The sequence below is a fragment of the Hippoglossus stenolepis genome, chromosome 2, assembly GCF_022539355.2.
Source record: "Hippoglossus stenolepis isolate QCI-W04-F060 chromosome 2, HSTE1.2, whole genome shotgun sequence".
NCBI lineage: Eukaryota > Metazoa > Chordata > Actinopteri > Pleuronectiformes > Pleuronectidae > Hippoglossus > Hippoglossus stenolepis.
This window is the reverse complement of record NC_061484.1, coordinates 6,868,857-6,890,705: the sequence shown is the minus strand read 5'-3', so window position 1 is coordinate 6,890,705 and position 21,849 is coordinate 6,868,857. Positions and strand designations below refer to the sequence as shown.

Sequence of the window (21,849 nt, the reverse complement as noted above, 5' to 3'; positions counted from 1 at the left end):
ATTTTGCCGGCCTGTTGAATCATACCTTGTAGTCTTTTTGGAGGTGTGACACGAGGAGTAGTTGCCTTCACACTGTCCACGCCCATGGAAAGGGAAAGCCCTCAAATTCTCACCAAAGCATGTGCTCGGGCCAGTTATTATTAGGGCCCGAGCACCTCCGGTGGGAGGCCCTATTGTATTTCGTAGGATTTGTATTTCCTTTTTGGGTCTTTTTCAGGGCCTAGACATGCTCAAATTGTTACCAAAGTTTACAGGGAATTCAAAACCCCAAAATGTAATTGTATTCTGGAGTAATTTGAAATGGGAAAGGAAAAATGGCTCAACAGCGCCATCTAAGGAAAAGCCCCTCAGTTAGCTTTCACCGATCTTCACAAAAATTGTAGCCCAGGTGTATCATGACCAGACAAACAAAATAGGTCAGAGGTGCAATTGGAAAAAAGCAACAGGAAGCCCGTCATTTTGACTTTAGTGGCCATATTGGCCATTTTCCACATTTTTACTTTGATGTACTTGTCCCAGGGCTTTCATCAGATCAACTTCATATGGAGATGCATGTCCTCACAACAAGATGGAGATGAAAACTACCTTTGATGTTTACTGCGTCCGTAGATTAATTTATGAATCAGATCATTTGGTCTTTAAATAAATTATTTCTGATAACCTGATGGTGAAGGCCCCACATAGACATACATGCTCTCAAGCAGCAGCTCTCCTGTTTGACCACCATTTAGTCTCATACCCCTCCTCTCTTCCTACTTCACTATCTGTTTATGGCCAAAGTGGTGTTGAACATCTCTTTTTCTCGCTCCTCTCCAGGGGCCTGTGCTACAAGCGAGTTCAACATACCCAGGATATCTTTCTGATATCCTTAACTGAACTTAACCTAACTATCGCAACCGCGCAACAGTGTAGTTTCATTTTGGTGGCAAAGAAATATATAGTGGCATGATATGTTACAGTTTAAATATAAATCAAACCAAATTTCTTTATGTAAACATAAATGCAGGTTTTTTACATTGTTTATTCTGTAGCTCAAGGCTGCATTTACAGAGATATACGAATGCAACCACCACCTCCCAGACCCTGAAGTGGACGCCGGTGACCCTGAACCCGAGGTCTCAGACACTGAACCCGAGGTCTCAGACCCTGAACATGAGGTCCCAGACCCTGAGGTGGACGTCTCTGACCCTGAACCCAAGGTCCCAGACCCTGAAGTGGACGTCTCTGACCCTGAACCCAAGGTCCCAGACCTCGTCATGCAAAATGACGAGGTCTCCTTTAAGGAGCTGCCGCAGAAGATGGATATTGTGGCGACTTTACAGGATGAAGTGGCTCATAAGAATTTTATTATCCGAGAACAGGCCAAAATAATTCAGTACCTCAAGGCTGCATTAACAGAGATGTACGAATGCAACCACCACTTCCCAGACCCTGAAGTGGACGCCGGTGACCCTGAACCCGAGGTCTCAGACACTGAACCCGAGGTCTCAGACCCTGAACATGAGGTCCCAGACCCTGAAGTGGACGTCTCTGTCCCAGACCCTGAACCCAAGGTCCCAGACCCTGAAGTGGACGTCTCTGACCCTGAACCCAAGGTCCCAGACCTCGTCATGCAAAATGACCAGGTCTCCTTTAAGGAGCTGCCGCAGAAAATGGATATGGTGGCGACTTTACAGGATGAAGTGGCTCATAAGAATTTTATTATCCGAGAACAGGCCAAAATAATTCAGTACCTCAAGGCTGCATTAACAGAGATGTACGAATGCAACCACCACTTCCCAGACCCTGAAGTGGACGCCGGTGACCCTGAACCCGAGGTCTCAGACACTGAACCCGAGGTCTCAGACCCTGAACATGAGGTCCCAGACCCTGAAGTGGACGTCTCTGTCCCAGACCCTGAACCCAAGGTCCCAGACCCTGAAGTGGACGTCTCTGACCCTGAACCCAAGGTCCCAGACCTCGTCATGCAAAATGACCAGGTCTCCTTTAAGGAGCTGCCGCAGAAGATGGATATGGTGGCGACTTTACAGGATGAAGTGGCTCATAAGAATTTTATTATCCGAGAACAGGCCAAAATAATTCAGTACCTCAAGGCTGCATTAACAGAGATGTACGAATGCAACCACCACTTCCCAGACCCTGAAGTGGACGCCGGTGACCCTGAACCCGAGGTCTCAGACCCTGAACATGAGGTCCCAGACCCTGAAGTGGACGCCGGTGACCCTGAACCCGAGGTCTCAGACACTGAACCCGAGGTCTCAGACCCTGAACATGAGGTCCCAGACCCTGAAGTGGACGTCCCTGACCCTGAACCCAAGGTTCAGGGTCCCAAAAGGAAGAAAAAAGTATACTATCCACAGATAATGGAGACTATATACTTGAGGAATATGGTGGCGACTTTACAGGATGAAGTGGCTCATAGGAATTTCATTATCCGAGAACAGGCCAAAATAATTCAGCACCTCAAGGCTGCATTTACAGAGATGTACGACTGCAACCACCACCTCAAGAGGCAGAAGTACCAAGTCCAGGACTTGGTACTTCTGAGGTGAACCCAAGGGTCTGGGACCTTGGGTTCAGGGTCTGGAACCCAAGGTCCCAAACCCAAACCCAAGGTCCCAGACCCTGAACCCGAGGTCCCAGACCCTGAAGTGGACATCGGTGACCCTGAACCCGAGGTCCCAGACCCTGAACCCGAGGTCCCAGACATCTTTGGTTTGAAGCTCAACTGAAGAGGATAAAAACCCACTGGTGCCGACCTCCAGTCTGAACCTCCAGGAGACAACATTTGTTCCAAACCTCAAACCATAGAAGAGGAATGAAAAGAATTTAGTAATTTAGTAAAGTAAGAACTTAGTAATTGTTTTTCAGTGTTTCTCATGTTTCTGAATGTATGTTGCTTCTGTGGTTCACATGATTCAATCAAAATAAATGTTTCAATATCAATGAAAAATGTTGTCTGGTCAATATTTGTCTGATATAAACCTTTGACTATTTGCATCTATTTATAGCCACACAGACGCACAACAGCAACAATAATTATAACAATGATAATATTGACAATAGTGAAAATGATAAAAGTTGAACAATATTCCAGAATTAACTGAATTATTCAGGTTAGAAGTTGTAATGTAAATTAAAGCCCTCAAAAAAATAATTATATATTGTGATACTGTAATATTGGTACATAGCTGGGACAAGAATCCCCTACCGTATTAATAAAGTCTAACCTGATGTTATCTTTTGTTATCTTGTTTTATCTTATTATATTCAAATAAAGATGTAATTGATATGGTGTCTCTGTGCCCCTATCTACCAATAATAATACTAAAAATAAATAAATAATTAAAGCCTTCAAAAAGCCAATTCATTTGCAAATATTATAATAATAATAATTGGCCCGAGCACATGCTTTGGTGAGAATTTGAGGGCTTTAATTTGTTGTTGAATCCTTTGATGCTGATAATGCAGGAGTGGAGTTGTTTGTTGACGGCTCAGCATCAAAGGATTCATGGTCCATGTATGTCCGAGATACAGAACCTCGTGTTTTGATGGCGTGTAATCAAACCTTGACGCCACGCCATGCGCCACGGTCACACCGTGTGACCAAAAATCGATCTTTGAGGTAGTTTTTATCTCCATCTTGTTTAGATGACACTCATCTCAATTTGAAGTTGATCTGATGAAAGCCCTGGGACGTCAAAAGTAAAAATGTGAAAAATGGCCACTAAATGCAAAATGGCAGGCTTCCTGTTGCTTTTTTCGAAGTGCACCTCCAGACTTTTTTGTTTGTCTGGTCATGATACACCTGTGTATCGATTTTTGTGAAGATTGGTCAATGTGAACGCGTTCCAGGGGGCACGGGCACTGTTGAGCCATTTTGCCACGCCCATTTAAAATTACTCCAGAATACGTACATTTTCACCACTTTCAAATTTTCTGCAAACTTTGGTAAGAATTTGATTTCATTTGCCTGAAAAAAATAAAAAATAATAATCCTTACAATTTCAATAGGGCCTCCCACTGTCCGGTGCTCGGGCCCTAATAATATCTTTCCATAGCACCTTTCAAAACAGCCACCACAAATTGTTTCACAAAGAGACAAATAAAAAAAAAGAATTTAGTAATTTAGTAAAGTAAGAACTTAGTAATTGTTTTTCAGTGTTTCTCATGTTTCTGAATGTATGTTGCTTCTGTGGTTCACATGATTCAATCAAAATAAAAACTCCAACAACAAACAACAGCTTGTGGGGATCATCAAATTATAATTATTGATGCAGATTGTACAGTGGTGTCCTGAGAAATGTTAAGAAATAGGGGACACTGAACACTTATTACTTATAATGTTAATATAGTCCTTAGGTATAGAATTGCATAAGCCTCCCAAAAAAATTTATAGTGGAAACACTGGACGACTTTAACTAATGTTCAACATGTGTCTTCACATAAAGGTACCTGGTCCTGCTCCAGGCGTGATGTAGACAGTGTGGTAGCCGTTGAACGGGATGGCCTGGTAGGAGTCTTCATAGGGGTCATATGTGAAAACCTATAGCACGAGAAGAAAGCAGTGTTTTTATACTGACTGAGAACGACCACTGATTGTGTCTCAGCCCTCACAGAGAAGCCTCCCTCTCATTTGTCGGACTGTCAGCGATGATTAAATTCATAAAGAGAAGGTCAACTTTCAGGATTAATCCATTACTATTTGAAGTTTACTCAACATTGACTTAGAGTAGTAGAGTAACCCTAACCACTGTATATAAAGATAGACGGCACGCCAGATTCCAAAAGCTGAATCATCTTGATCGCCCCCTGATGGCTGGCTGCGGTATACGCCATAAGCCCCGCCTCCTCAGAGTCCAACATGAAGAGGATGAACTGCTCAAGAGACGAAGTAGGTTTTGTTGTAAGCAGGAGAGACTTCAGGTTAAACTGTATTTAGTTTTAAACCTCTTCAAAACACAATTGTCTTTTATTTCTTTTACCTGACAGTAGTTTTAAAGACTATAAAATCAGACGTGTGTAAATGACTAAAATTCATTCAGCTCTGTCTCTTTGAATATATCTGAAGTTAGGATGGGACTGTGTTTTTCCTCTTATATGTAAATTTGTGTCTTTCAGTCACTTGGACAAATGCAGTCTGATAATGCTGCCCAACATGCTCTGGCTGCAGTGAAAAGTAATCAAGAGAGGCAGCTGACTTCTGAAAACTCAGCTCTGGCAAAAGAAAATACAGCTCTGAAGAAGCAGGCTGCACAAAACACTGCTGTGGCTGCAGAAAGCGTTGCTCTCGTTGCAGTGAACAATAATCTGAAGAGGCAGCTGACTGCTGAAAACTCAGCTCTGGCAAAAGAAAATACAGCTCTGAAGAAGCAGGCTGCACAAAACACTGCTGTGGCTGCAGAAAACGCTGCTCTGGCTGCAGTGAAAAGTAATCTAGAGAGGCAGCTGACTGCTGAAAACTCAGCTCTGGCAAAAGAAAACACAACTCTGAAGAAGCAGGCTGCACAAAACACTGCTGTGGCTGCAGAAAACGCTGCTCTGGCTGCAGTGAAAAGTAATCTAGAGAGGCAGCTGACTGCTGAAAACTCAGCTCTGGCAAAAGAAAATACAGCTCTGAAGAAGCAGGCTGCACAAAACACTGCTGTGGCTGCAGAAAACACTGCTCAAGCTGCAGTGAACAATAATCTTTACAGGCAGCTGACTGCTGAAAACTCAGCTCTGGCAAAAGAAAACAGCTCAGGAGAAGCAGGCTGCACAAAACACTGCTCTGGCTGTAAAGAATGCTGCTCTGGCTGCAGTGAAAAGTAATCTGAACAGGCAGCTGACTGCTGAAAACTCAGCTCTGGTAAAAGAAAACACAACTCTGAAGAAGCAGGCTGCACAAAACACTGCTGTGGCTGCAGAAAATGCTGCTCAAGATGCAGTGAACAATAATCTGAACAGGCAGCTGACTGCTGAAAACTCAGCTCTGGCAAAAGAAAACAGCTCAGGAGAAGCAGGCTGCACAAAACACTGCTCTGGCTGTAAAGAATGCTGCTCTGGCTGCAGTGAAAAGTAATCTGAACAGGCAGCTGACAGCTGAAAACTCAGCTCTGGTAAAAGAAAACACAACTCTGAAGAAGCAGGCTGCACAAAACACTGCTGTGGCTGCAGAAAACGCTGCTCAAGATGCAGTGAACAATAATCTGAAGAGGCAGCTGACAGCTGAAAACTCAGCTCTGGTAAAAGAAAACACAACTCTGAAGAAGCAGGCTGCACAAAACACTGCTCTGGCTGTGGAAAATGCTGCTCTGTCTGCAGTGAATAATAATCTGAAGAGGCAGCTGACTGCTGAAAAGTTAGCTCTGGCAAAAGAAAACACTGCACTAAAGAAGCTGGCTGCTGAGAACGCAGTTATAAAGGAGCATGAGGCAGAGAAAGCTGCTCTGAAAAAGCAGGCTGCAGAAAGCGCTGCTTTGAAGAGACAGCTGACTGCTGATAACGCAACTCTGAAGAAGCATATGGACTCTACTGCCTCAGATCTGTATCAGGCCAGAGGTGACTGTGTCAACCTGATAATGTCTGTGGAGAACCAGAAAGTGGAAAATGACCCGAAGGTGAAATTTGCAGCTCTGCAGGAGAAATACGAGGAGAAACTGAGCGTCCTGGAAGAGGAGGCCAGCTTCGAGCAGAGCGAGGATCTTTTAAACGAGATATGGTGGACAGAGGAGAAGTTGTCTCCTGAGCACAAGGAAGTAAAACCCCTGATACTGAAGAACATTGATCTTCAGGTACGTTAAATCAGATCATTTTAGATTTGAATTATATGGATTGTAAGTTTGTTTCATGTTTAGACTTTGAGGAAGAAAGTGTTGACACTTATGTTGTCTCTGTCTTTTCAGGAACTCACCTTTGAGACCGACTCGGACAAGGTGAAGGTCAAAAATGAGAAAAAGGAGAACAAAGAGAAGAAGAAGCAGGAAAAGAAAGCAACTGGAGAGAGCGAAGGAGAAGGAGAGCAAAGAACTGAAGAAGAGGGAGAAGGAGAAGAAAGAGAAGAATAAGCAGGAAAAGAAAGCAACTGGAGAGAAAGAAGGAGGGGGAAGGGAGAGAGTTGGAAGATATTCCCCTTTTTTCGCTTTAAACGCCGGAGCTAGTCCTAATCTCGTCTCTCATCCTTCCTCTCCCTCAACCATCCCTTCATCCTGAACGCCCCATTCATTGCAAAATGAAATGCTGGAAATGAATGATTGTTTTATGTTGACTACTTTGTTTTCATAATCGTTGGAAGCAGTAATTGAAATGCAATGAATCGCCCGTCCCTTTTAACAGCTGGGGCCAAAGCCAAGGATGACTCAACTGAAATAGCCATTTACAGAGATCTGCCATTCAACTAATAAAGCATTTCTTTAATCAATCTTACCACAAACACTTGAGCCCACAGTGAAAGCTCTGACTCCAGGTGACACGCACACACTGTGAGTTTGCTTTTCAATCTGCAGCAACAAAGAGCAACATGGAAAACCACTACAATATGATTCAAAACTGCATTTCACTAAACACTAACAGTATATGGGTTTTAAATGTAACACATCAGATATCTGGAAATTTATCAATTAACCCCATCTCCTCATACTTCATTTGCAAACACAGAAAATATGTTTCAATGTCTCATATCACAGACCCTCAGATGACCATGTGACCCTCTGGAGGGTCTGAACCCAATGGTTGAGAAACATAGTTATTTATGGTGTCAAGAGGTGTTTATGACTGCCATCTGGTGGCAGCATAAGGTAAGCCTACTTTAATCTATTAAAACTATTACATTCAAAATAGAGGGGTAAAAACTTGGACAAACAAAAGTAACAACGTAAAATTAAAACAAATAAAGTAATTAAGTAAATAATGAAAGACAAAATGATAAAATAATTAGTTACATATACAGAATGAAATAATAGTAATAATATTAAAATTACTCCAGAATACGTACATTTTCACCACTTTCTAATTTTCTGCAAACTTCGTTAACGATTTGAGCATGTTAAGCCCTCAAAAAGCCAATTCATTTGCCTGAAAAAAAAAATAATGATCCTTACAATTTCAATAGGGCCTCCCACTGTCTTCTACTTTTCGGTGCTCGGGCCCTAACTAGTTAATCAGAGTTTTAAATATCCTGCTAACAGGAGGGATAAATATCATTATTATTGTTATCCGTTAATATTTTATATAAAAACCCAGAAAAGTCATTAAAAATCAAAAACCGAAGTCTGTCGTTTACGTAAAGTACTCAAACCTTTAGTTAAGTACTTTATAGAAGACCATTTAGCAGAATGGATTTTACGTAGTGGAATTTCGTAAATTTGTATCCTTTTCTTTTGCCAGTACTTTTAAATGATGTTGTATTGTCCTATTTGCGGTCGTTGACATCAGATTTTAAATCATATAGCTTGCTGTCTTTGATTTGAAATGTTATCTTATTATTAGAGCCCGAGCACCGACGGTGGGAGGCCCTATTGAAATACAATCTCTCTTCTCTTTGTGACCTTTACTGAGGTGACCTGGTCAGAGGATAAACAGTGTTACCAGTATGACATTAAGTAAAATGTGCAAACTTATCGAACTTTGAGGTAGTTTTTATCTCCATCTTGTTGTGTCCATCCATATGAAGTTGATCTGATGAAAGCCGTGGGACAAGTACAAAGTAAAAATGTAGAAAATGGCCACTAAATCCAAAATGGCGGGCTTCCTGTTGTGTTTTTCAAATTGCACCTGACTTTTTTTGTTTGTCTGGTCATGATACACCTGGGCTACGATTTTTGTGAAGATCGGTGAAAGCTAACTGAGGGGCTTTTCCTTAGATGGTGCTGTTGACCATTTTGCCACGCCCATTTCAAATTAGTCCAGAATACAATTACTTTTTGGGGTTTTGCAAACTTTGGTAACAATTTGAGCATGTCTAGGCCCTGAAAAAGCGAAATAGAAATCCTTCGAAATACAATAGGGCCTCCCACCGTCGGTGCTCGGGCTCTAATAATAAGATAACATTTCAAATCAAAGACAGCAATCTATATGATTTAAAATCTGATCTCAACGACTGCAAATAGGACAATACAACATCATTTAAAAGTACTGGCAAAAGAAAAGGATACAAATTTACGAAATTCCACTACGTAAAATCCATTCTGCTAAATGGTCTTCTATAAAGTACTTAACTAAAGGTTTGGGTACTTTACGTAAACGACAGACTTCAGTTTTGGATTTTTGATGACTTTTCAGGGTTTTTTTCCATAAAATTCTCCAAAATATTAACGGATAAGAATAATAATGATATTTATCCCTCCTGTTAGCAGGATATTTAAAACTCTGATTAACTAGTTTTCATTGAATTTGAAAGAAATTAGTTTTGTTATTATGGTTTTGTTTTGCTTCTGTTTAGGTCAGAGATAATAATTTGTAGTAGCAAGTTTAGGTTCCAAATTGGTTGAAAAGCTTGATACTCTGAGTTCCTCATTTCCACTGACATCCTTCCTGACTTTTTGTTTGTTCGTCCCCCATCAGTCGTAGCAGTACAGGCAGAGAGCGCAGCGAGAAGCCGCTGATCTCTGCGCCGCCATCGTCTCGGCCTGGTCCGTTCACCAGGGGAAGCAGTTCAAGGGAGCTGCGGGAGAGTCAAACCCCAGAGGAGCCACGAAGAGACTGGAAGCGAGAGGGAGCCAAGCCCCGGAGACCGAGGGTCACCGAGGACAAACCTGAGCCAGAGCTCAGCAGAGTCCGAGAGCCTGGTGAGACGCACGGTGCTGCCCAACACCGGACAGACATCGCGATAATACTGACACATTCACTCTCTGCCATTACACACACTGTTGTGACTGTGGTTGTTTATTTGCCTTGACAGTGAAACCTGAGCCTGTTGTCGTGACGATACAGAAACCTGCTCGGTCTGAGGAGCAGATCGAGAGCAAGTCCATCATCGAGGAGTTCCTGAACAATAAGGATTTCGAGGTGCTAAGATCCAGTCAACTGATAACTGGTTTTTATTCACACCAACAAACGGCTGCTTATAAGAATATTAACGATGACATGTTTACTGCGTCCGTAGATTCATTTATGAATCAGATAATTTGGTCTTTAAATAAATTATTTCGTGGGGCAACCTGATGGTGAAGGCCCCACATAGACATACATGCTCTCAAGCAGCAGCTCTCCTGTTTGACCACCATTTAGTCTCATACCCCTCCTCTCTCCCTACTTCACTATCTGTTTATGGCCAAAGTGGTGTTGAACATCTCTTTTTCTCGCTCCTCTCCAGGGGCCTGTACTACAAGCGAGTTCAACATACCCAGGATATCTTTCTGATATCCTTAACTGAACTTAACCTAACTATCGCAACTCGCAAGCAGTGTAGTTTCATTTTGGTGGCAAAGAAATATATAGTGGCATGATATGTTACAGTTTAAATATAAATCAAACCAAATTTCTTTATGTAAACATAAATGCAGGTTTTTTACATTGTTTATTATGTAGCTCAAGGCTGCATTTACAGAGATGTACGAATGCAACCACCACCTCCCAGACCCTGAAGTGGACGCCGGTGACCCTGAACCCGAGGTCTCAGACCCTGAACATGAGGTCCCAGACCCTGAAGTGGACGTCTCTGACCCTGAACCTTGGGTCCCAAAAGGAAGAAAAAAGTATACTATCCACAGATAATGGCGACTATATACTTGAGGAATATGGTGGCGACTTTACAGGATGAAGTGGCTCATAGAAATTTCATTATCCGAGAACAGGCCAAAATAATTCAGCACCTCAAGGCTGCATTTACAGAGATGTACGACTGCAACCACCACCTCAAGAGGCAGAAGTACCAAGTCCAGGACTTGGTACTTCTGCCTCTTGAGGTGAACCCAAGGGTCTGGAACCTTGGGTCCCAGACCCTGAACCCGAGGTCCCAGACCCTGAAGTGGACGCCGGTGACCCTGAACCCGAGGTCCCAGACCCTGAAGTGGACGTCTCTGACCCTGAACCCAAGGTCCCAGAACCTGAAGTGGACGTCTCTGACCCTGAACCCAAGGTCCCAGACCCTGAAGTGGACGTCTCTGACCCTGAACCCAAGGTCCCAGACCTCGTCATGCAAAATGACGAGGTCTCCTTTAAGGAGCTGCCGCAGAAGATGGATATGGTGGCGACTTTACAGGATGAAGTGGCTCATAAGAATTTCATTATCCGAGAACAGGCCAAAATAATTCAGTACCTCAAGGCTGCATTAACAGAGATGTACGAATGCAACCACCACCTCCCAGACCCTGAAGTGGACGCCGGTGACCCTGAACCCGAGGTCATGACTGAGTTAGCCAGTGTTACATTTATCAGAGACGAAAAGAAAAACTGAATGAGTCAATAAAGTAATGATCTGCTCACAAGCCCTTTATCTCCAGGTTAGTGTTTAAAGAAAATAGTCAAAGAGAATTTGGGATAAAGAAAAATGTGAACAGAAAAAGATCAGAGAATCAAATGAAGGGATGATTATTTTATGGTTTTAGCTCCAATGCTGTGAATGGATATATGATGGAGCCGTATACATTCTCATGAACTTTGCACATATTTTATTTTGTAAGGCACATTGTAATACAGGTTTTGAAATGTGCTACGGAAATAAATTGTATTCTTCTTCTTATTATAGTTATAATAATTATCAGTATTATTACTATCACAAGCCAATCAGGTACAGGGTACAGATCAGGTGTGTCTATGTGCTGGATAGATACCATAGTCATAGAAACTTTTCTGACACAAATTATGCCTCCAATTATCTGTACCAGTCCTTCAAGAAAAGAAGCTCCCCAAAAAATATACAAAATAATTTTGTTCTGGTATTGTGAAGTCTTGTGATATGCTGGAAAAATGTATAACATAAGCAATACAGTTGCTTTTGTCTATGTAAAAATCCGCCAGAGGCACGGAATTGAACACAGTGGCTAACATTAGTCAGAGGATGAACAGGAACAAGGGACCTTGTGCCAGTATAATTCCTATTTTTAGGCCTAATTGGAATCAAAGGTTTGGTACAGTTATGTCTAGTCCAAGACGAATGCGTGACTGTAAATTTATTCCCAAAATGTACAATCTGTATACCTGTTTCCAATCGAATAGAAGCTGTATTTGGACACATAGTGTTAAGCCAATCTTTTTCTGTCGTACAATTTGTTTCAGCTAGTGTTAGTTGCATTTGATATCTCAATCCTTGTTGAACATATTCCTTATAATACGTTAACCTGAACAGAGCTGACAAATTAATATCTGTAGGTCTGTAGCTACGATTAAAAGAACTCACTGCAAAATGTATGATTCTCTCCTTATCACCTTCATAGTCAACCATGTTGCGTGTGGTCATGTTGTGTGTGAAGGGGGAGTGTAGCAGTCTTCATCATCACTTGTGATCTGAGATGATGTGGCAGGCCAGCCCATGACGGTCCAATCTTCTTTTGTGAAAGGCACAGGAACAAGCATGGGAGCGGTAGACGAAATGGGCATGTGTTGACATGTCTTAACATTTGAAAGATTTATTTTCTGAGGAATTTCAGTCACAACAGTTAGTGCAATGTTGTTATCTTGATATGGTGACATACGAGACGGGTTGTCTCCACACCTCTGCTGCCAGTTTACTGAACCCTGATAAGCAGGTGCTGTCTCACAGCTAGAAGGTTTGCCACACCACTGTGGATGTTTCTAATCTGAATTAAAGTCAGCATGTAGTCACCAAACAGCTGTCACCCGTGTCGCACTGAATCCGAATGTGTTTTTGATTTAATACTATCCAAGCATTATCTCGTGATCTAAACCTTACTGTATAGACCGGACAATTGGGGTGTTCGCATTGTGTTTTCGGGCATTTAATAGAGCTATTCCCAGGTTTCCAAATCTGTCTGAGGTGTCTCATCTGTACGTTGGTGCTGACAGGTTGTGGATCACTTATCTTTTCAATGAGCTGTGAGATGCACACACTGAGATGAGAGTGTCGTTTCTGCATCAAAATGCAAAGTCTACATTTGAACTCTTAGATCTTGCTCTCACATCACATCACGTCATCAAGTGATTTGAAGGAGGTGTTTTTCAAGTCTCACCAGAGCATCATGGTCAATTGTATAAATTGAAGTTATTCAGATCACATCGACTGGCAGGGCAGTGGAAAACTATTTTTCCTTCCTGCCATTCTTGCTTTCTCTGCCATTCCCTTTTGGGCTGATGGTGGAGGCTTGAATTTGTAACGCTCATATTTGTAACATTGGCAGAGTTATATGGTCGTAATTTGTGGATGTGAAAAAAAAAATCATTACTATCGCAGTCAGCGACAATAACCAACAAATACTTCGTCTCAGGCTCCAACCATGCAGCCTGAAAGGGTGCCATGGCCGTGGGCTTTCCATCATTGGACAGTGAGCGTCTCCTACGTCACCACAACTGTCACACCCTTCTTGACGGTTTGTTGAAGCTCGGAGTGCAGGCAGAGCCCAATCAGCACTCCCCCCTTCTCACCGAGGTGTTACAATTGGGTGATGTGTTTGACTACTCACTGCCGGTGGTGACTCTGGCTTCTGCACAGCTGTTACTGGTTGGAACTTGGCACGTTACAGATGGAGGAAGGCGCTATTCCACCCTTTCCTCTTTCTCTCGCCTCTAAGCTTTGTGGACGTTGGGGTGGAAGTCGCCCACTGGTCCCTGTATGCTTGCAGTGGCTGGCATGGATCCAGGTGGCTCTTCCTTCAACCTTCACTGCTGTCTCAGTGGTCAGGAGCACCTGGTATGGACCAGTGAACATGCAGCATAATTAATGTAATATACACACATATATACACATGTATACACACACAAACACTTTTGTTTTGGTTAATACTGTTTTTATTCCTTTTTGGCAGCATTTACTTGTTTAGTTTGTTTGAATTGTTATCTTGTTTGATTGAACAATTGGGTTACAACATGATTGGTTATATTGTTTACAGATGTATTGTTTATGGTTATATCCTTCATTTCTTCATTAGTTTGGTAGCTGAGTGCCACACTGCTGGGAGGCTAGGCACTCCAGGTGAGGTCCACACGACGTAACGCATGTGAGTGAGAGCACTGGGATAAGAGTGTGTGTGCACCATTGTTGTTTTGCTGTGGCACCCCTGGGCACTGCTTTGGTTAGACTGCCTCTCCACATGTGGCCTCAGCTCACATTTTGTTTTGTAGGCTGGCTTTTATAGTTTGAAGAGATTTTAGACTAATGTTATAAAGTTAGATTTTAATCCTGTTTGCAGCAAATAATATTTTTGCCTATTAATCTTGTTTCTCCCTTTCAGTTCCAGACCATATTATTGTATCGTTTTGAGTTGTTGTTAATAAAATATTCTTTGTGGAGTCCTTGATCCGCAGCACTTACCTGGCGAGGCCAAGGTGTCTTTATCCGACGAGGAGCTGTGCCTGTTCCGCCTGCTGCGCTTCTCCCTCTCACCCCGCGGAGACGACGAGCCTCCCGCTAAGCACGGCAGCAGCAGCGCCTCTTCTCCGGAGCCGTCCGTCTCCAGCTCGGTCAGGACGCTTTCACACGAGTCCGACATACGAACGGCGACCCCGGGGTTCAGCGCGAGTCCCAAGCCCGCCCGGCTCCTGTCAAACAAAACCCCAGGAGAGTCCGAGGAGAGAAAGTTGGACTCCGGCAGTGACACCGCTGCCTCCCCGGCGTCCAGCCCGCTGCTCTCCGTCTCTGTCGGGTCGCATTCGGACATCATTGTCCCTCTGGTTGAACACAGTTACAGTGAATCACACCTGGTTCCCCTCACAGCTCCATTTTAAAGCGGCTCCGGTCTCGCAGCTGCTCTCACTCTCAGAAGCAGAAATGTCCAGAATTATTTTATTTCCCGCTCTGTCCAGTGCGCATGCGCAGTGATAAAGACACCGGTTGACCGAAGATGCGTTCAAGGACTCACTCGGAGGTTTTTGTGCTGGACAACATTTTAATACGTCAACAATTTCTCGCCCGGCAAAATCAACTCGCAGAAACACTGTGGCAATGATATATCAAAATTCTTGATATTTTAATTAGGAGAATTTTGGAGGTGCAGTATTTGAGTGTTTTTATTGGTGTAGAATCACCTGAATACACTGAACCTTGTTTCTTGACGTCACTCACTGTCTGTTATATATCTCCCTTTCAAATGCCTGACAACAATTGTATTGTCTTGAATATATGTGTGTGCTCTCTGTGACTGTTTTGTGTGTATTTTGTGTATGGGATGAAATAAATCTTATGCACTGAATAAGTATGGCTAAGCTTAAGGCCGTAAACCAAATAGAACATTTGGACGTTTTGCATTCCATATACACAAAGGCCAACACAAATATAGGCATTATTGGAGGTTAATTGTGAAAAAATCTATGGTGCATGTGTGTACAACAAAACCATAGAATTTTAGTTGTATAAAAATAATTGACCTTATGTATGATTTCATTATAATAACTGAGACTAGCCTTAAATGAATAAGGGCTATAAGTGTATATTCTGGTCAGCCCACAGCAAAGCCGGTTCCCCAAACTTATCCTGCATAGGGCCCCCAGATGTACAGAGCCGGCCCTGGTTGTCTCTTTTTTTATGTGACATTACATAATAACCGAACAGTTCACAAAACCCAAAGCTGCATTTATAAAGTTCCATTAACCTAAAATCCAGCTTCAACAAACAGTTGATAACCAAGCCTGTGCACTACTGTGAGTTTGAATCTAATTCAGCTTCATTTGAAGTAATACAACTGCAGTATAAGATCATGAACAGGACACAGTTTGTCTTTGTTTTATGGCAAAGACTTTCCTAAAGTTTTACATTTGTGTTACACAAAAATCACGTTCATGTTGATATTTAAGTCATTTTTACACCAAACAGTTTAAAAAATCACAAGGAAGCACACTGATGCATTCACTGTCCTCTCGTTTGTGTTTGTCCTGCATTGATATTTAGCAGTTGTGTATCTTTGTGGCCACTAGGTGACGACAGTGATTCACAAATCAAAGATGTTGAGTCCCACCTCCAGCAGCTTTTCTCCAAAAGAAGACATTATTCTTTTTTTTTCTAGAAATGCCACTTACTGACCATATTTCTTTCATCAAGTGTCATCACTCTTCACATTTTGCCAGCGGAGGAACAATAATTCCTTGTCTTCCCACTGGCAGTCTCTGACATTAAGGTTGAGATCATAAAATGGGTCTTTTTCTGGTGTGATAAGATAATGATCAATTTTACTTTGCTCCATTTTTTCAGTTTGAACCCGAGGTGGATTATTGCAGGTTGAAGAACCTCTGCATTAACTTTGCCAGGCTTAATGCTGTAATTTTCCATGGCTCTACTTTACTTTCCCCCTCTCTCTCATCCTTACTCCCCTGTAAATTAATGGTCTCTCTCTCTTTTCTTTCTATTCTCTCAGTGGCCCTCAATCACCCAGTGGTCTGTGCAGCACCACGCTCCCCCCCTTAGCCCTCAGCCTCTCCACCACCTATATACCTCGGCCCCCTCGCCACCACCACGGCACTCTAATAAGGGAGTAACTGAAACACATGCAAATGAGCAGTCAGCCAGCTGGTATCACAGCAGCCATGTGATCTATCAAGGTAGGGGGTTAGGGGGTGAAGGAGACAGGGACGGGGGAGGGATGGAGGGGGAGTGCACGCAGGGAAGGAGGAAGGAGGAAGGTTAGAGGAGGAGGGATCTTGGGGGCTTGAGAGGGAGACGGACAGGTTGAAAGACGCTCTGTAGAAACGCAGGCATCCCCCTGCTCTTTGCTGGATGTTAAAATAATCCAATCAGGCCTCTCTCTCATTGGCCGTCAGCATCTCTTTCCATATTGTTTCTAGCTCAGCCTCCTTCACCTGTTATTTCTATATCCCTCCAATCATCACGGACAAACACCTGAACTGTCACTCATGTGACACATGACACTTAACAGGGAAGCACATCAGCATGTCTCTCACCTTCTCTATGCATGTGTGTGTGTGTCTGTCTGTGTGTGCATGTGTGTGTGCTTGCCTTTGTGTGTGTCGACCTATGTACTTCACCCACCACTGGATGACAAGCCCCTGCAGCAGTCAAGGCACACTGCAGACATACCCACTGCATGTGTGTGTGAGTACTTGTGCAGATATCTTTGTGAGGACCATTCAGATCCCACAACCTACACAGTGAGGACATTTTGGCTGGTCCTCACTTTCTGACCCACTTCTAATGGCCTGTTTGAGGGTTAAGACTTGGTTTAGGTTGGGGTTAGGTATTTAGTTGTGATGGTTAAGGTTAGGGTAAGGGGCTAAGGAATGCATTATGCAAATTAATGTCCTCATTAAGATACAAACGTGTGTGTGTGTGTGTGTGTGTGCGTTCATGCATTTGTAGCACCCATTCCAGCAGATTCTGCTGGCATAAGATCTGGTTCAAGCTGCCAACAGCAACCACCCAGATCCATTCCTGCTTCCTTCCTTCTCCTGTCTCCCCCCCTTGGCTGCTTCTTGAGGTAGATAGGTCTTTTTTGGGGGGGGGGGGTGGTGGTAGGTGGTTCATGTGTGTTTGGCTGATTGGAGATTTTGTTGGTGCGTGAGTGAACACATCCAAATATGAGCTTGTAATCTCCTTTTTACAAACTCCAACTCAGGCTCAGATATCCACCGGGTTTTGATGTTGCAACATTTAAAGATTTCTACATGTAAGGTTATTAGATGATTTAATAAAATTAAACAATCACATACGCATGGCATGAAGTGGTCATAACACATAAACAAATACTTAATTTTGCTGATGCATAATGGATAGTCAACTAGCGTGAACATATCGATGTCTGTCTTTCATCTGGTTCCTGTGGGGGGGATACACTGAGCCACGGCGACACCAGTCACCTGTTACCTGTCAAGAGAGATGCACAGGGAGAAACAGGATTCAGAAATAGCGTGTGTGTGTGCGTGCATGTCTATCTATAGTTATGAGGGCCAATTTTGGTTTAGTACCATCATTGTTAGGACATTTTGGCTGGTCTTCCAAAATTCAATGGGCTGTTTGAGGTTTAAGACTTGGTTTTAGTGTTAGGGGTTAAAACTAGGTTTAGGTTAGGGTTAGGGTAAGATTTAGGGTTAGGCATTAATAGTGATGGTTGAGGTTAGGGTAAGGGGTAAGGGGCTAGGGAATGCATTATGCATGTGTGTGTGTGTGTGTGTGTGTGTGTGTGTGTGTGTGTGTGTGTGTGTGTGAATCTGCATTTGTATGTGTTCATCAGGCAGTACCTCTCGGACCAAACATCCTCAGGTAGCAGTGTGAACAGTACGGCTTCTCGTCATACTGAAACACAATCAGCAGGACACATTGACTGCATCATACATTTATTTGCTTGTCCTATTTATGCATTCAGTCGCTTTTTGTTTTCATTATTTCCCTCATGTTTTTCCTCATTCATTGTCCCCATATACCTCCGCATGTTGTCCGGCTGTGAGCTGTCTGTTGCACTTTTGACACTTCAGACACAGAGGGTGGTAGTCCCTCCCCAGGGACCTCTTCTTCTCACCTGGACCAAAAAATATGAAGGCTGCGTTAATGAGAGGCAGGGTGGGATGTTATGTTTTTATTATCTATCAACCAAGCAGTCAGAGGAATTTTCCTTTGTACACATACACTCTGTTCTTAAAAAAAAAAAACTCTTGATAATTTGTGACACTGAGTTAAATGAGGATATTTTACATCGAAGAAATACGATGTGTGTGATTCAGGTGTCTGGTTCGGTATCTAAAAACTGTTACTCTCCTCCGTGCAAATAGGCCAGAGAGTGTGGTGTTGGAGGAAAAGAGGTAAGTAGGCCAGGTCACATCGGAGAATTTGAACTTAGCTGGCACTCAAGTAGGAAAGTAAACCTTGCGGTAAAAAGAACAGCTACTCACGTAGAATTGAATAGTTGGTTTGAGTGCTGTTATAGAGCTAACAGCAAAGACTGAATGTGGGAGAGAGGACTTGACAAAAAATGAGAGACTGAAGGTGAGGAGGAAACCCAGAGAGCAGCATACACACACATTTGGCTGGACCCACATCCTGTTGTTATCGGGGATTTGTGCATCTGTGTATGTGTGTGTGTGTGTGTGTGTGCAGTGGTTGGAAGAGAAGCAGAAAGAAAAAGAGAGACTTTTTGTTCTCCCCCCCTCCTTTTAAGCACACATCAAAATGGATAGCATCAGCCTTTTACAATGCAGATATTTCAAGATGTCAGCAGGAAACAGGTGTAAATAAGCATGTTTGCAGTGGCTTGGTTCTGTTTAGTTGTATTTCATTGTGTTAGTGCATACTAACATTTTGTGTCAAATGGTACATATTATTGTAATGAAATGTAGCCATTGATGAAGTCTGTAGCACATATGGTTGGCAGGTTAAAGAGTCCACTGGAAGAAATGCCAATCCGGATCGGGGGGTTGATCCAGGATGTTTTTTTTAACTGTCTTTAACATTGCGATATACAGCATTTTTTTCACATTTCCGTTGATTTCTCACTGAGTAATTAATGGCTCTTGATTAAAAAAAAATCAAACCCTAACCAAAAAAAAATCAAACCCTAACCCTAACCCTTATGATTGTAAAATTCTTTTAATTTAAATGTGGTTTCATAAGGGAACTAGGCTTTGGCAGAGGTGCCAGGTACCCTTCGATTTAGTTTACACGTGTTTTTTGCTTTTCATTTATACCATAAGCATTTTTGTGTAAAATGTCCTCATTTAAAATTGTCTTGTTTGCACTTGTTCTTATATAAGTGAAACAACAAAAATATATACATTAAGAGAAGGCAAATACAGAACTTTACGATAAAAAATATTAAACAGACAGCAGAAGAAAAACTAAAGTGAAAGAAATTAGAGGTCTCACTCACCAAAGTAGACAGGCTTTCCACAGATTGGACAGTAGCCTACCATGATAGCATATAATTATTGATCATTCAGTGTGTATGTGTGTGCAATTAAGCTGGCGTAGTGAGAAAATATCCTGAGAGTGTATGTGTGTGAACTGAAAATTGACAGGAAAACGGTTAAACTGCAGAAACGTCAGAGTCTTGTGAAGTCAAAACCAGGATGTGGTGAGTGAGACGTCACAGGAAGAGAGACAAATGTGATTTAAGAAGTAAATACTATCATCAGCGGGGGATAAAACAAGAGACAGGCAGCATCTCTAATCAAAGCTTCTTAATATGATGTATAACAGATATAAAGTCATGATTTAACGGTCAGTTTTATATTTGCGTTCATCAGATGCTCTGGAGACCCAGCCTTGACACAGTAGAGAGAGGGAGAGAAAAAGAAAGACAAAGGGGTGAGGAGAGAAGGGATAAAAACCAGCTGTCAGCAGCTCAAGTTCCCAACTATCTCCTCTTCTTTCCTGCTCTTTTCACCCTGTTTTCTAGATTAAAAACAAGGAGTGCCTCTGAATTGAAACGAGAAACCCGACACTTGTGCCTTTCTTTCCTTCTGTCTGTCGATCCTCTCTCTCTCTCCCTCTCTCTCTATGTCTCTCTTTTCCCTGTCACATATTCACACACATGCACGCCCCCACTCACTGACTCACATGGACACACACCCATTTACGCACACACTAAAAGGCTGTTCTTCTCCTCAATGACATCACATAGAGAGGCTGCACCCAGAGAGCACAGGGAGAGGCAGGGTGAGGCTGGGTTGGTTGGGGGACCGACAGGGGGGGAGCAGGGGTGTGTGTGTATGAATGTGTGGGTGTGGGTGTGGAGGCAGTTACCCCCTTGGGATATGACATAGAAGCAGTCCTGGGGAGGGACTGGGGTGAGGAGAGATGAGCGAGACAAGGATGGAGACAGTAGCGAGCCTCAGCTCAGCCGGGACAAAGAAGATGAACTCTGATGAACTTCGCAGAACAGAACAAGGCCGCTGAAGTCACTGTGGAAGACAGGCAAACGTCTATGTGGTTCGATCCCTATCACTGTTAGTGGGACTCGCTTATGCCTCATTAATGACTGAAGCACATGACCGATTGCATAAACTAGCACACAGGAAAGTATAGTGGTGAAAGAAATAGCTGTAGTCAGATGATACAAACATTTTACTTAAGTAAACATTAGCAACTGACCTTAAAGCAGGGGTGAGAGCCTTTTCAAGGCTTATTTAAATTTTCAGAAAATCCTTCAAGAGCCAAACTAAATTATTTAATAAATATATCACACTGCCCTCTCTCTACAATGGAAGGAACTCTTTCTCTTTGCCAGTTGTCTGGTGTCAGATGATACTGATGATGAGGCTACTCAGCTATTTTTCCAGGTTTGGGTCAGGCAATTTTTTCAGTCTTTACAACAGCCCTCCCAAACAGAGATACATACTTCAATGCATGTCTACGATCTCTGTCCGCATGAGGTTTTGGCTCTGCATCAGTTTTAATCCCTGTCCATTACTCGCCTAAAGACGTTTATGACATGACCATACTCAAAGACTGGCTATGCGCAACAGGGTCAGCAATGCTTGTAATTGAGTATCTACATGTATGTTGCATTGTAAACTGGTAGCCGAGGCCAATGCCAGGTGTTTTCTTCCATAAGCGGGGTTATTTGATAGGAGTCTGACGCATTAGCAAAGGTAGTGTCATGATCGAAAAGACCCCATTAGTGGTTGTGAGTGTCTACGTCGTCGTTTCCTAACATCTCTGTTTCTCCCATTCAGACTAAAAGACTGCAGTGATTCCAAACCTCTCTGTTTTACTGGCTCTAAACCGCCGGAGTAATGTGGATGCCCAGCTTGTCCGTAGCAGAGTTGATGCATTTTCATGCAAAAAACATATTAGTATGGATATTAGCTCTGTTTGTT

The 21,849-nt window shown here is 42.8% G+C and overlaps 2 protein-coding genes across 2 annotated transcripts; both read right to left on the bottom strand.

The window, feature by feature from the left end:
* Window positions 1-12,514: 12,514 nt before the first annotated feature.
* On the bottom strand, window positions 12,515-14,937 carry LOC118101066 (phosphatidylinositol 4-kinase type 2-beta-like). The gene is made up of 2 exons (XM_035146708.2): window positions 14,405-14,937; window positions 12,515-13,780 (listed from the first exon to the last, which is right to left on the bottom strand). The coding sequence occupies exons 1-2, from the start codon at window positions 14,751-14,753 to the stop codon at window positions 13,764-13,766; spliced, it is 366 nt and encodes a 121-aa protein (XP_035002599.1). The 5' UTR covers window positions 14,754-14,937; the 3' UTR covers window positions 12,515-13,763.
* A 2,769-nt stretch (window positions 14,938-17,706) lies between these two features.
* On the bottom strand, window positions 17,707-20,078 carry zgc:195282 (uncharacterized protein LOC100192223 homolog). The gene is made up of 4 exons (XM_035146721.2): window positions 19,899-20,078; window positions 18,460-18,554; window positions 18,277-18,331; window positions 17,707-17,902 (listed from the first exon to the last, which is right to left on the bottom strand). Exons 1-4 carry the CDS (start codon window positions 19,939-19,941, stop codon window positions 17,892-17,894), a joined length of 204 nt encoding a protein of 67 aa, XP_035002612.1. The 5' UTR covers window positions 19,942-20,078; the 3' UTR covers window positions 17,707-17,891.
* Between the last annotated feature and the right edge of the window lie 1,771 nt (window positions 20,079-21,849).